Genomic DNA, 15,308 nt, shown 5'->3' on the forward strand with positions numbered 1-15,308 from the left:
AAGAACTACCATAAACAGATTTTTGCGTCCTATACCCAATATCAAGGTCGTATATTTTCCACTGCGTGGAACATGCAATTTCCCTCCTTTTTTTTAAAATCCATTCCGGGTCAAAAACTATTAAATTTTAAGGTAAAAAATAGAGATTTTTCACTTCGTGTAGATAGCAATCCATCTGCAACATCGATTGCTGGATGATTAGACGCGCTTACTCGTGTTATAAATTGTGATAATCATCTGATGACAATGGGTCGTTTTCACAGACTTGGTGGCCGGAAAAAATTCTTTCACGGCGGAAAGAGCAGCTTTCGTCTAGATTTTAGCAGATACAGGCCCACTCACTTTGCCTCATCTTTCAGCTAACGTAATAAATAACATCCGGTGAATTAAACTAGCAACCTGCGCTGAATTGCAATACGATTTGTTATAACAATAGTTGAACCCTTCAGAAGGTCAGAACATGTTAGAACATGAAAAACAAACTGAAAAATACACTTCATTATTAGTCCAATAAATTACGTTATCCATGAATACCTGTCGACATACCCACGATTTCTGAAATAAACTCTTAATTCTTATAACTATTCTTATAGAACTAAATTCTTATATTTGTTGCTGAAACAGATGTCGTCGGAATTTTTATTATTGAATAAGAGACTATAACGGCATTGGTAATATGTAATATATGGTGTAGTTTTTGACGCAATTGTGGATATTCATTTATATGACAACGACATTCAACTTACCAGATATACAAAGCTTCTGAAATAACGCGGTTAGCGGCCAAACTGTGTTTTGTGCCCTGACTTGTAAGAGATCTTAATTCAGATTAACCTTGCATGACGTTTCGAAAACGTGCACTCCCGATCTCTTACGTTGACTGATCACATTATGCGGGAAGTAGGGTGATGAAAATAAATCAAATATGGCAGTGCACGGTGCTGGATTGCTCCTGTCCAAAGGGCTAAAGGTATTACAGCACGCTATAATTTATTCATTAAATATTTATTCAAAATAGTGCGACACTAATTAATTCGGATTTAAATCACATAATAACCAATTTGAAACTTGGGACTCAAAACACATCCTCAAAATCACGTTCTTGGTGACAAAAGTGTCTTTTGTCTAAAACCAGTTGGGACGAATTTTCATCTCCGCCTTTTTCAATGAATAATGTGAATTTTTCCAAAGGTACCAGTTCATTACGGTGTCACTACTGTGACCTGCACCCAGGTACAGGCCATTAAGGTTGGAATAATAACAGCTGTTGTACCACCAAGCTCCTTTATATCTCGTAGCACAATTCTCATAACTTCGCGCATCATTGTCGTTATCCTTCGTAGTGAACTGCATTTGATTGTGATAAGCCAGAGAATCACTTGCGTCACCTTTTAAGAAATACCATAAAAAAATTCTCAACGAATAACATTTAAAAACAGAAACTTTTTTGAAATTTTCTATAACACTATTTAAATTCTAATGGAGCCCTTCTGGAAAGTAATCTGTCTTTGCTATTAGACCTCGTTCTAAAATCGTAATAGCGAATTTGCATCTTAGGCAAACAAGACTAAGATGGAAGGTTGAAATGGGTGAAAAATACTTTTACTGAGGATCTGATCAAAATTTTGTAGGCAAAACCTTGTAGGTTTTTCAGTTACGGATCATTCATAATAATTCTGTTTTTAGTGGCCTGAGCATTTTGTTGCAAGCCCGACGTGTAATATGAAATGCAGATATTATTTCAAGCCATTCTTTCTTCCTTTACTCATCAAATGAAGTTCATAACCTAAGGATACTTGAATAAAAATTTCAAAATCCTGCAATACCAGCGAACATCAATTCCTGCTAAACCTATAGCTGCCTTTTCTGCAACCTCCCAATTTCGTCAAACCGCCTAAATCGATTCGATTGTCTTCTAGCAGTTTGAATTGGAGTGCTTATGCCATCGCTCCTCCTCATCGTTGATGACGAAAGGTGCTAAAACCTTGCATGATTGTTAAATATACAAACTTCCATCAACACGATCTTTTGGAATAGAATGCAATAAGTGGATGAAATTTAATTTTATAAATAGCTCGGTTTTTTTGCCAGCATATATACCTACAACCTGCTCGTATTTTTGTCATGAAAATAATTGAAACAAAAAAATGCTCAATGCAAAAACTTCGTGTTATTACGGTTCCTATGTATAATCCTTAGTTTATTTTAAACCAATACTTGATATTTTTGTTGGCTGAGTACCTACTGGTATACACGTATAAGTTTTAAAAGAGGTGTATCTATATTATTTTTACCAAGAGTGTGGTTTACCCGAATAACTGCCAATATTCAATCTGTATTTGTCTGATTCATCAGCCACACTAAACGTTCCATATTTAGCGTAACGTTCAGCGCCATTGAAATCCATATAATCAACTCTTAGAACATTTTGGCCAGATTTCGTCAAACGATGTATTTTATCCAGGCCCAGCCAGAAGTCTCCGTATAGATTACCAAACCCTTCTTTATAGTCAGACCATCCAAGGTAGAAATCTTGACTTCCATCTTGTCTTCTTTGAAACACAGTCCAGCCACCTCCATCACCGTTCATAACACAATAGACTCGGAACGATCCCAGGCCATCAGGATTGATCATATAAACATCATCATGTCTTATTCCGCATTTATAATAATGGGCGCAACTGGCTGCATGAGTTTGAACACAGACGTCTAGAGAAGCATAAATTGGCACTCTATGAACCCGGTGTAATGATTTAAGACGCACATATTCCATTTAGTGATCATTTTACGGCACCTTTAGCTTCAAAATTCCGAGTCAGGTCATCCAAACGAGCCGTAAGTTTTGCAAAGGCGGAGTTAAGTAACTTAAGCTATAAACGATAAAATGACAAAGGTCATGTTACACAATTTTTCTTGCAACTTGCAATGCAGTCCTACTTTTAAGAGATGTAAATTAGTGGAGAGTATTCAAAATGTAAGTGTAGGAAACGTACATGGAGTGTAATGAACATAAAAGTTTTGTAGTTTCCAAATTTACATATCTCAAAAGTAGAATTGCATTGCAAGTTGCAAGAAAAATTGCTCCGTTTAACATGGCCTTAAATATTAATCTTATTATAATATAATTACGAACTGATTTTTAACGGGGTCAACTAGTGATATGCAAACAAACTAAACAACAACCCTTGAGGAAGTAAGAAAAGCTAGGAAAGTGAAGGATGATAGTTTCAATGTACTTTATATTGGTCTGGGAAATCTGTGTTTTGACAAAAAAATATGCCCCGAGAAATCGCGATGAAAATACAAAAATGCTATCATGCACGCTTAATAATAAACAAATAATAATGCGATATTGCTCGAAGAATTAGGGATTAATACTACTCACCCCAGTGGCTCGTACAATTTTGGCAAAATTTCTAAACTTCACTTGTACTATATTAACGCCGATTTTTACTCGTCATCGCATGATTACTTATAAAAATTTTGACGCTTTGATGATAGGTTAGCAAGCTATATAACCTGGGAATTTGCAAAAGGGAAAGTAAAAGGAAAAGAGAAGCGAGAAATTTTGGACTAAAAATACTATTGTAGGTTTAAGATTGAAATTATGATTGATTAATAGCTACAAGCTTGTATAGGAAAGGTGGAGAAAACGATATTATAGAGATGGCTCCTAACTGTAATAACTACCTTTTTCTCATCTGCAATTGCATTCCATCTTTCATTTGATCTTACATAAAGTTTTTGATTGTCCTTTCGAAATTTTAATATTCCTGGGACTGCTGGAATTTTACCAACAGTCTTATTATCAGGAACAACTACAATCTAGGATAAAAATGGAAATTCAAAAATTCTTTCACCAAAGCTAGAAAAGTAGTATACAATAGAAAGCACAACAACAATTGATAGTAATGATTTAAAAATGAAATCGTAATGGACCAGGGCAGAGAATTATTACTATTATATGATTTTATTACTTACTCCATCAGTCAAAAGCGGCTCGTTTCTGGAGCAACGACCCTAAAAGAAAGTAACAGATAATCACTTGGAAGGCCTGGCCTCATTCTACCACGGACAGTGGAGCAAATTGATACTAACTTACCCTCTTAGGGACAACGTTTTGACCAACCAACTTGTACCAGACCTCGTCTCCGTTCGCTTCCGAAACTTTATAATCCATGCATTTGTTCCAAACTTTTTTTGGTAAAGATGTCCTCACCCAGAACCATGAATAAACATTCTTTATCACATTTGCGCCAGGTTTCGCCTTACAATCGGTGCCACAGAGATCTTCTGTGCTATCTGGCGGACTAAAACAACTGCAGCACTAAAAATGAGATTGACACCTTGGATTGTGCATACATGGACTCAACACTTTATCATAACTACAAGTCTTGGTTTATACGCCTATCAGCCATCAAAGCCATAGAGTGGGATCATAGCGAAGTTAAAGTGAGACGAAGTTCGAAGCCTTAATTGTTTAAAAATGCTAACGTAGCTATCCAAGATACACGCATAGTTCAGAGAATTTAAATTCTGCAAAGTCTGGAATGACAACAGTTCTGTTGACGTACCGCTCCTTTATCACAGCCGATAAATGCGGTTGAATTGCGACTGATTCCAGATGTTTCGCTCACCACACTGTAGCTGTAATATACAGAATATACAGAAATGGTCAAAAAATTATTTGTTGGTGATTTCGTGCATCATGTGATTTCAACTTTAGTAAACATCTCCGCTGCACAATCTATTATATTCTATGAAGACGCTGAAAACCGTTATTGACTACAGTTGCTATTTCGAATTTGTAAATAATGTTACGATAAAACAAACGCCTTGATAGCAATTTTTTTAAAAGCAATATATATCCGGAATACGATATTCCGTTTAATTTAAAAAAAAGAACCGTTGAGTAAGAGGGGGGGGGGGAGGTGAGGTGCAATTTCCATTTTGACAGGGTATAGTTTTTAGAATTGAATCCAAATCAGCATCCCCTTTTGCCACCTTGATCAAAAACGGGGACCCGTATAGAAATAAGATACGGTTAGTGCATCCAAATGTCGTTGCTAAGTTATACCTGAAAGACCCCGACGAGTCAGTTTGAATGGGATACTTTGGGTGAAAAGCAAAACCTTGAGGACATTGTTTTTCGAAGCATTCGTTCATCATTGCCTGAAAATAAATGGAAAACGTATTTGATTTGTGTATTTCAGGAACTAAGCAAATGAAAAATGCTCGTTTTTTAACATAAAAGCAATGAAGTATACCGCGAACAAACGGTTTGTTGAACCATCACTAAAATTCTAAATAGGAATATGAGCAACAACGCTAAATACCAACCCAGCCAATTTTTAGAAAAAAGTGTTGATGTGTTCCAAACTGTGAGCAGCGAAATTTTGTCGCGACAATTTTCTCAGTCCGGAGATCTTTGACATAAGCGATGTCACCAATGCCTGGTGATGTTGCTCCACAACCCCCCTGATTAACAATCATGATATTTTTAAGAGGCCGGGTATTTCGCAGTCTGTAGGACCTGCAAAGATAAGGAATAATTTTTAGGAAGATGTTTTGGTTTAGAAAGATGGTTTGAGTGCATAAATATTCAGTTGCTGGAATATTGAAGACTCAAGCGATGGAATAATTTGATCTTAGATTGACAGATTTCTTATATATGAGGGTGTTTTCTTGATGTACCGTGGTGGTATGTGATTCAAAGCAGTTTGGAGATTTGATATTAGATTTTCAAAAGACAATAAGTTTAATTTATTATTACCAGTGAGCATTTGCTTTAGCTAAGTTTTCCGTGGTTGATATTTGTATTCTGAAATCAAGAACTTGAGCGTCACCGAGATCACTGGACCACTGAGATTTACCAAATGGATCAACTGTTGTGTTTTTGGACGGAACTTTCCATGTTACAGAACTGTTGAGTTTACCAATCAACGCAAATCCCCCTCCATCTGTTGTCATGTCACAATAAACCTGCGGTAAAAATGAGCAATTAAGAATGGGCAGTTAAGAAAATAGCACTGCTTGGGCGGGCGTAACTAGAACGATAATTGAGGGGGGGGGGAGGAATGTTTATATATTTAATTCTGCCCGTCGGATTTCTATTGTAAACTATTCCACTTAAAAAGAAATGTATCGGCTAGAACCAGCTGAATATATCAAAACTCGGGATCGAATTATAAAAAGGACCAATAATAAATTCACCAACCCTCTTGGGAGCACCTCGATTCAAATTTATCCAATAAAATCCATCTCGAGACTCAAAATTCTTATTCAAGATATCCGTGCAGTCGTAGCCGGGGTTGAAATATTCGCCAGACGGACTGGAACCTAGAATGGAAATGATTGTTCATTTGTCAGGATTTGACAGAATATTCTGGAACTTTTGCACGTTACGCATAGAACTTTACCGTCCGTTGTTTTCCAGGCATAAACTCCATTTTGTTCAGCGCAAATTAACAGTTTATCATTGTTAGAACGATCTTTGATCAATTTCAACAAACCACGTTCCTTCTTGCTACACGAGCCAGGATCATAACCTGTTTGAATGTCCACACTCTGGTAAAATACAGCAAAAAAATTTATTTTGATTTAACGTGAACGAGACTGGAGATAATCGGTAATGAGGCGATGATAATCAATTATTGGACGAGGTTGAGAAAAATATCGTGAATAGTCGGAGGCGAGCATATCCAATGATTTTCCGATGTCATATACAGAGGTTAATAATTGATCTGCAAGCCACCGACAAATCACGATATTTTGCGAGAACCGAGTTCAATAATTGTTTTTTATTATGCATTACTAATGCAATCTCGATTGTGATTGGCTAAAAACCTACAGATAATTCTCAATGTCTTGCCACCTACGCGACATTGAAAATTATCCGTAGGTGACGTAATTTAGTTTGTTGACCTAGTTTGTTGTAGTTTGGCGCAGGCTTCCTCGAGGTTTGCAACTGTTTCTCAAACTGACTTGGCCCAGCTTGTTGAGAATAAGGACGCCAAAAACACGAAAAAAGCTACACTGTCAGCCAGAAAAGTTTTTAATGAGTACACTGTTATTTTCAAGGTGTTATTTTAATACCCTATGAAAGGGTTTTTAAGGGTATTAAAAATTTTGAACTACTTTAACCCCAATATTGGGGTTAAAAAACACCTCGTTGGGATTAAATTAGCACTATTTGAGGGGTTAAAACTTTCATTTTTGGGGTGTTAAATTTTGGTGCTATTTTGACACCACTTTTGGAGTTATATTAACTCCTCGGAACTCCTCGGTGGAGTAACGAGTTCTACATTATATATTCATAATGGAGATTTGAAAACAAGGAGTGAAGATTGGTGATGCACATCGCGTTAATGTTAATTTTTATTGAAATTGAACAAAATTTTGTATTGAAATCATTTACTACATCAGAATACGTGATGAAAAGAATGCCTCGGATAGTTGTGGTAAGTTTATAACGATAAATGTCATAGAATCAACCGTTAGATAGCGAAATACATGGTCGATCGGCTGGAATAAAGCATTGACTACCGATCATTATATATCGAATTCTAATGACCAAAACGTCAATGTTTATAACGATAAAGGAGCATATACGTTGCTTAAACATTATCTCACATTACTCTAACATCTAAATCACAAAAAAATTCGAAATCACATTTTCAACAGACTATATAAAATAGCTCACTTGATATATTATCATGGAAATGTAAATTGCCCAAGTTTACATTTTATTTGGTACTTTAGAACATGATTTATTCATGAATTATTCAGTAAAAACTATGTTTAAAAAGTACCAGGAATGGGTTTTATAATATTACAACTTCCCACATTTCATGGTTGTTTTAGGGTGATCCTGGATATAAAAATAAAGAAGATTCATTACAAAATAATTAACAAAAAAACAGGAAAATCTTTGGTATTTGATTTATTATTGAATGAACAAGCATGCTTGGATTTCTTGCACATTAATTGTCTGAAAGTTGGTTGATATTTGAGTGTAATGCTCAAATGCATTAGCTATTTAAGTGCTATAAAAAATTGATTGCTCCATTTTTGGATAAGTTTTAACATATATGAGAGTTAAGTGGCATTTAAAACCTTGATGATATCTTTTATGCTACAAATTTTTAAGTAATCCATCTCTCAAAACTGACCCTTAAACATGTTGTATACATATATAGTTAACAAGCTATATTCTCCTCAGGCTATAAATACAATTTTTTGTTCATATTATTTGTCAAAGAACCATGCATTGAACAGTGTAGATCATGTGAATCAAGCATGGAACAGTGCAGATAATTTAGAGCCATAATTATACATAATATGTATTGCAAGGCTAATTAATCTATGATTTGATGTTGCTGGTTATTTTGCATAAATGTTATTGAGGTCTACAAGTGGGACATTGGAAAAGACAAATAAATTAATTGTTTCTCATATATGAAAATTTAACTTTAATGAGCCATCAAGAATGTTAATTCAAAAGGTCAAATATCTTAAAATTGATTTCTGATTAAACTGAAAAAGTAAGTGTTTTGTTAGGTACAACAGAGTATGCTCATAAATTAATAAAGTACAAAACATTAGTGATAGTGTCTTAACATTAACTTTCCTTTCAAATTTTGGCAGTTGATTATATAAAAATCAAGACAAACTGACTCAACTAATCAAGAAAAAGAAAACCTCATGATGTGAGTTGAATTGCCAGGGATACCTATGCTAAGACTTCAGGTCTTTATATAGCTCAGTGGCCGGGTCTTTCTTGTCGAAATATTTGCAAAGTACACACGAAGCCCTCGCTCGCTCCGTGAAAAGTGCTCATTCTCGGTACTATTCATTCGAAAATGGTAAACTCAATAGAGGACTACCAACAGTGGATGCGTAAAGCTGGATTTGGCGACTACTGCGAGCTATTTCAAGGTAAATATTTAAACTTATTCTTGCATTTAGTTTTCCCGCCTTTTTATCATGTTAACTTGGCCTGCAAAAAAAGACAAATTTATTGCAAGATTCTGATAGTTTGATTCTAAAATGTTTTTCAAATAGTTGTTTCTATAATTTTTGATGCTGGTCGATTTATTTTTTCCTGTGGGGCTGTTGGGAAAATAGTTTTTCAGTTGCAAAAATGACAGGGAAGTGTTTTGTGTTTCTGATCAGCATGAATACATGATATCGCGAGCCTCCGATATTTACCTTTAAAGTTCTGGGATATTTAATAGTCTATAACAATTCGCATTCGTATCTTTAGAAGGACAGAGGTCCACAATGCCCGATAGAGGGTAGAAGAAGCAGTGCCAATGGGTAACTCAAAGACAAAGTGGGTTGAAGGATTATTAAAATTTCTGAAGATTTGGGATGCATTTCAATTCCAGAAAGCCCTAACCTAGCAAACGATATTGAAAACAACTCTAAAAAAAGCTGTTCAATTTTCAATGGACGAAGCAACTTATACTGATAACACTGGAGGCAGCAAATCTAGGTATGTGGAATATTTTTTTCGATTTTTTATATTTGCTAAGCCTAAATTACTTGAAATTATTTCTTCCTTATACTCACATGTTTCTGCTTATTGTTTGAGTATGTTTGCATTTTGGATCACGTAGAACATGTAGATTTTGCAGGTCTGTTGAACAAGGTGCTCTAGTGTATGCATACACAGTACACTACTCAAATTTACACTCATATACATGCAATTTTTCTATTTGTTCGTAGAATGAAGACTCGTCTCGTGCAATTGGCACAACAGAAAACCTCCGCAAATTTTACTACGAGGCAAATTGTAAAAGAAGAAACGTGGATCAGAATTGCTTACAGCCAGATCATCATCTTGGTTGAGTGAGTCTTAGCTTAGTAGAACTGAACAGCAAGTGCCTTAATGACTATACCATTGTGTTTCATGCATGCATGCTACTCCACCTAAAAACGTTTTCTTTAACTGTTTTGCAAATGTGCATGTGTATTAAAATGTAAATAAAAAGTATTAAAGAACTATACTATAGAAGCAATTCCTTTAATGCGTAGTTAACTAGCTGTACTCAAACGGAAACGTAATTGATCTCATGTGTTCAATATTATAATAATATATAATAACGATATTTGTGCTGCTTGTTTGTTGATTCGGTATTATTAAGGTTTTTCACTATATAGGTGGAGGTGGAAATCTTCGATGGGACGGAATATTTCGCTCAATTCTCTTTTCAATTGTGAAATTAAACCGAAGCAGACTCACTTGATAGATCACAATTGAAAAGAAAATCAAGCGAAAAATGTCTTTCCATCGAAGTAATTTACCTTTAGGTGAGCTTTTAAAAGTTCACAATTAATTATTTTAACACCGGTGTCTTTTAATCCCTTATTGGTATTAAGTAAATTTAACACCCTAAACGGGATTAAATTTTTAATACCCAACAGGCTCATTTTAACACCCAAATAGGTGTCACTTTAATCCCAAAATCGGGGTTAAATTTTAATACCCATAGGGGGATCACTTTAACCCCCAAAAAGGGCTTATTTTAGACTTTTTTTTGTAACCCCTATTTTGGGGGTTAAAATAACACGTTGAAAATAACAGTGTATCTGAAGGAAAAGGACGAAGGCGAACCTAAAACAAAAGATGAAATCTGTAACGTATTAAAAATTTTTTATGTCGAAGCACGAAAAGCCGATGGAAGTTCCTACTGCAAAAACAGTCTGACCAGCATAAGATTTGGATTGTGCCGGCACTACAAGGCGACCTACGGTTTTGATATTATCAACGACTCTGAATTTGGCCAAGCAAACAAAGTTTTTCATGCCAAGTGCGTTGAACTAAAACGACAAGGTCTAGCAAAAGTCGAGCACAAGTCACCAATCTGTGAAGAAGACCTAAAAAAACTGTACGAAAGCGATGTTTTCCATCAAAGCGGCCCCAAAACACTTCAAAACAAAGTTTTCTTCGAGACAATGTTGTACTTTTGTCGCCGTGGCAGACAAAACCTCCGCGAATTAAAGAAAACTGGTTTTTCAATTCGCATGGATGGAAAGGGAGCTAGATACGTGTGCAAAACAACAGATGAACTGACCAAGAACCGCAGAGAAGACGATGATGGGTTTGAAGGAGGAACAATGTTCCAGAAACCGGGACCACACTGTCCTGTGGCTTCATTTGAAAAGTATCTACAGCACCTGAATCCGAAATGCGAGTTTTTATTTCAACGACCGAAGAGAAACGCCAACTCGTTCGATCAGTTGTGGTACGATAACATGGTTGTCGGAGAGCGTTCGCTTGGCGAAAAAATGAAAAACATCTCAAAGGAGGCAAAGCTCTCAAAGTGTTACACCAATCACTCGATTAGGGCAACTGCCGTTACTATCCTTGACAACTCCGGGTTTGAAGCAAGGCACATCATGGCTGTAAGCGGCGACAGAAATGAAGCCAGCATCCGAAGTTATTGCAAAACTGATATTTCAACGAAGAGGAAGATGTCTGAAGCCTTGGCGACAGCCCGAGCTATACAGTGTGAAATGAAAAGCGATGATGTCGCCTTGCAGAATCACCGGCAGAATTCGCCTATTCTCAGTCTTTCTCAGGAAGAAATCCATATACAAAACTTGGAAGTTACGAAAAACTTTAACTTTTTTAACTGTAATGTTCACATTAAGTAAAGTCAAAGTGTTCACCGTTCTCAGACTCATTGCACAAAAACTTTATATATTACTTATAACAGTTGTGATTTTGTTAAAAAATGGTTTCAAGCCTTTCTTGTAAGTTTTTTATATACTTATTTGTATGAACGCGTTTGTTATTAAAATGAAATTGTAATAAAGTTGAAATTGTTTACGTCAGTTGCTCTGTGTGTCAATAAATGGCTTCTCTACAAAATCTTCTAAAGCCCTCTGCGTCTTCAGTTACTTAAATTGCAGGAAATACATAATAAAACAATTATTGAATTCGGTTTTCGCATGATATCGAGAATTATCAAGCCTCAGTTTGCGTTATCCGTCTCAGCTTCGCTTCGGCAAATAATGCAAACTTCGGTTTGATAATTCTCGATATCACACTCAACCTCATCCAATAATTGTTAAATCATTTACATTTCTTATTATTTCTTTTGGTATTTTTCCATGTTTTTTTCTTCGAGTAAGTAATACAACTCATTTTCCGAAAGTACGGCAAAGCAAGTCGCCATTACTGTTTACAAAATTGAAGCCAATGCGCATACTCAGAGTATTATTTGCAGCTGAGCAACGTTTTTAATAAATGCGCATGCTCAGAGTATTATTTGCACGGTTAACTGCAGGTAAATTAACCAATCAAAATCGAGAATACGATAAAGTGAATGATAACAAGAATTAACATTGAAAGCATCTGACCTTAATTTCAGGAGAGACAAATGAGTTCCACGTGATCAGGACATTGATCACCAGCAGTATGAAGCGAAACATGTTCAGCATATTAAAACAGCGAGTTGTTTGCCTATGTGAAATACAAGACTAGAAAGAAATATGATAATCGGGGCTTACTAACTTATTGAAATCGGTCCACTTATATAATTAGCCTGGATCTCATATTTTTGGAATGATTGAAATTTCTGATTTCTGAAGGTTCGTTGGTATTTCTGCTTTAAATAGCTGGGATTAGATGCAATACTACCATAAGCTCTAGAATATATATTTTTTGCGCCCGATTCAATATTATAAGAGCCTTCGTTATTTCAATTCTGTAGGAGAGCCACAAGATACATAACTCTGCATGTACAGGATTTCGCAGTGCACTTGTAATTGTCGCTTGTTCATATGGTAGTTAACATTCACCGAAGGCGTTAAACGAACGTAAATTCCGTCATGAATTTCCAACGTATGAAGTTGAATTCTGACTGGCAGCATTTGTAATATATGTAATATAAATGTTCATATGCAGCTATCGTTTATACTGTAGAATGTGCACATTCTGAAGAATTTATTGTGCTTCAATTCGCTAAATCAATTTCGGATCGAACGTAGCTATATGTCGGTACCTGTACACGCCTAATCTATAGATCATTACATTTCCTAATTTCCTAATCGTGTCGTACATGTCAAGTTGTTCATAATATGAAGCGTTTCTAGGCAAAGCCACAAGAGTCACAAGGGAATAACATTAGTTATTTGTGCGGCTCCGACAACGTAATAAAGAGCAATAAAACTTTCCAGCGATCCCTTTCTATCGAGTTATATAAAACCCGTTTTATACCTTAACCCCCGGTGAAATATCGATTTGTTATCGCTACATGTACAGTGTAGTAATGTAGTAATATCATTTGATTCACGATCAGATTTAAGAATTCCAAAATATTCAGTACTTTCGGGAATAGAAATATCTTCGTAATATATTCAAGCAAGTATACTATGATTTAAAACTGGGATACATTCGCACAGAGCTACATGCACGACGATCTTAGAAAGTTTATCGTGAGTAAGCTATATACCGTTTCCCCGAGCTGTGAAACATAAAATGTGTGACAAGCCACAGGTCCAGAGTTAAAACACCTCATGCATGCAAGCAAATTCCATGTTCCGTACGTAAGCAAGGAAGCAAGCGTTCAGTTCTCCAAGCTGGCAACTTTCGTGCGAATAAATTAAGCCGAACGTTATTAAACGTTTGTCCAGTAAGAGCTTGCTATACTACGAATTCAGCGCTGTTAGCCAATGGGAAACTGTATTTCAGCGATTGTTTGGTTCAGTAATGAGACTTTGCGTTCGTTTAACGCCTTCGGTGAATGTTAACAAGTAGGACAGATCATGTATTATCTTTTTCGACACTCCGCAATTGCACATGCAAGCACGATGACATTTCTGAAATAACCCCTATCTCAAGGCTATCTTATATTCTTGGCTGAAATTATTGCTATATGTGACTCCAAACTAATATACGGTATCAAATTCGCGGGAACGGGAAATTGGAATGAAAAATGCATGTCGAATACGGATTCAGGGACCGAGTTGGGACTTAAATTCGACTAATTGGGGCTGTTGGAGAATGCATATTTATCGTTCTTATAAGTCTAGCAGTTGCAGGTTGATTCAAGTGCGAAAAGTAAATACATACTTAATAAAAGTTGGAAACGTTTCAACCTGCTTTTTTATGCTGTGTAAGCACGAACAGCATTTTTATAGATTAATTTTTTACGATTTATGACAGACCTCGCCGTAAATCTGAATAAAGCAAGAACGCTCTATAGAACAAATATTTTGCGTTATATAAATACACAGATGTTCTTTGTTGTACAGAAAACCCTAACACTGCAACGCTGTATAGCAGTTTTTAGTTTCCATGCTATGTTAATAGCAGTAATATATAATCTTACCTGATATCAAACTAAACAATGACAATTAAGTTTCCAGATAAAAATGAACGCGATCAACCAAGCGACTCGCCGTATACGACCAAACGAACGTTTGAAGCCGATTAAATTGATTCTCAGTGATGATTCGAATCGATCTCTGCAAGACTCGCGATATAAAGTTTCGTGAAATTGCATTTCTGTTGATGATGTGGAGTGATGACATACAGTAGACTGATGTTTCTAAAAACCGTTCTCTAAAGCAGTACACGGTGCAAACAATAAACAAGTATAAACTCAAGTAAAAAACGAGAATGATTGCTGCTGTACAGTTAGCGAGTTTGCTTTATTCAAATATAAACAGTCAATAACGGGCACTACTTCTCGTAAGTGATACAGTCTGGTGATAGTTATATATTGTATTATTTATATTACAAGATGTTGAAAGCGCAAATACAGCTTATAATTGGGTTATCATAATGAGATTGGGTAAGAAGAAAGCATAATTGTATTTGATAATCTGCTGTTGAGGGAAATATCGCAGTATAAAGCCTGGTTCTGATATGTCACCAACTTTCGACGATGACCATTGTCGGTGATCACTGGACAATAAAGTGTCTTGCTATTTTGTATAAATTTTCGTCTTCACCGACCGCAAACAATTCATCGCCGACTGTCTGCGACATACGAGAACCAGGCCTAAGTACGTGTAAGATGCATTTTTAGAAATTTTGCTTATTTATACACACCTTATCGTAGCTTGCCTTCAACTTTGTCTCTATTTCTGCTGAGAGTACTTGCTGTTTTGAACTGCGTTAGTAAGAAAGTGAGATTTTGGATTGTACATTCATGCAGTGGGAGAATATAATACGTTTTCTCTGATTTTCTACATTTGTTGAGCTAATTTATTGTCGAAAAGGTATATCGACACGGCGGTTTTCGGAGGAGCTTCGTTCGTGAATTATATGTTGTATAGCATGCCACAAACGG

At 35.9% G+C, this 15,308-nt stretch overlaps 2 protein-coding genes across 3 annotated transcripts in view; both read right to left on the minus strand.

Moving 5' to 3' along the window:
* Positions 1-15,308, minus strand: part of LOC114516313 — a 94,680-nt gene that overhangs the window by 10,617 nt on the left and 68,755 nt on the right. The window lies entirely within an intron of this gene.
* LOC114516309 lies at positions 1,024-14,426 on the minus strand. 2 transcript variants are annotated; one of them, XM_028535743.1, is made up of 14 exons: positions 14,343-14,426; positions 12,370-12,472; positions 6,420-6,567; positions 6,218-6,339; positions 5,774-5,982; positions 5,341-5,533; positions 5,078-5,172; positions 4,575-4,647; positions 4,103-4,327; positions 3,982-4,020; positions 3,691-3,825; positions 2,795-2,870; positions 2,311-2,709; positions 1,024-1,388 (listed from the first exon to the last, which is right to left on the minus strand). In XM_028535743.1, exons 2-14 carry the CDS (start codon positions 12,448-12,450, stop codon positions 1,126-1,128), a joined length of 2,058 nt encoding a protein of 685 aa, XP_028391544.1. In that variant the 5' UTR covers positions 12,451-12,472; positions 14,343-14,426; the 3' UTR covers positions 1,024-1,125. The 2 variants fall into 2 exon arrangements, with proteins under 2 accessions (XP_028391544.1, XP_028391543.1); XM_028535742.1 differs by having other exon boundaries at positions 12,370-12,489.

The sequence above is a fragment of the Dendronephthya gigantea genome, unplaced genomic scaffold (assembly GCF_004324835.1).
Source record: "Dendronephthya gigantea isolate DGI-Jeju-01 unplaced genomic scaffold, DenGig_1.0 000005F, whole genome shotgun sequence".
NCBI lineage: Eukaryota > Metazoa > Cnidaria > Anthozoa > Malacalcyonacea > Nephtheidae > Dendronephthya > Dendronephthya gigantea.

Excerpts from the sequence above, each read along its gene's own strand:
- LOC114516309 (XM_028535743.1), bottom strand. The coding sequence starts at position 12,450 with ATGCTGAACATGTTTCGCTTCATACTGCTGGTGATCAATGTCCTGATC. Across the intron at positions 5,173-5,340 it reads TTTTTCTAAAAATTGGCTGG|GCAATGATGAACGAATGCTT; the intron begins GTTGGTATTTAG and ends ATTTATTTTCAG. Across the intron at positions 4,021-4,102 it reads AAAACGTTGTCCCTAAGAGG|GGTCGTTGCTCCAGAAACGA; the intron begins GTAAGTTAGTAT and ends ACTTTCTTTTAG.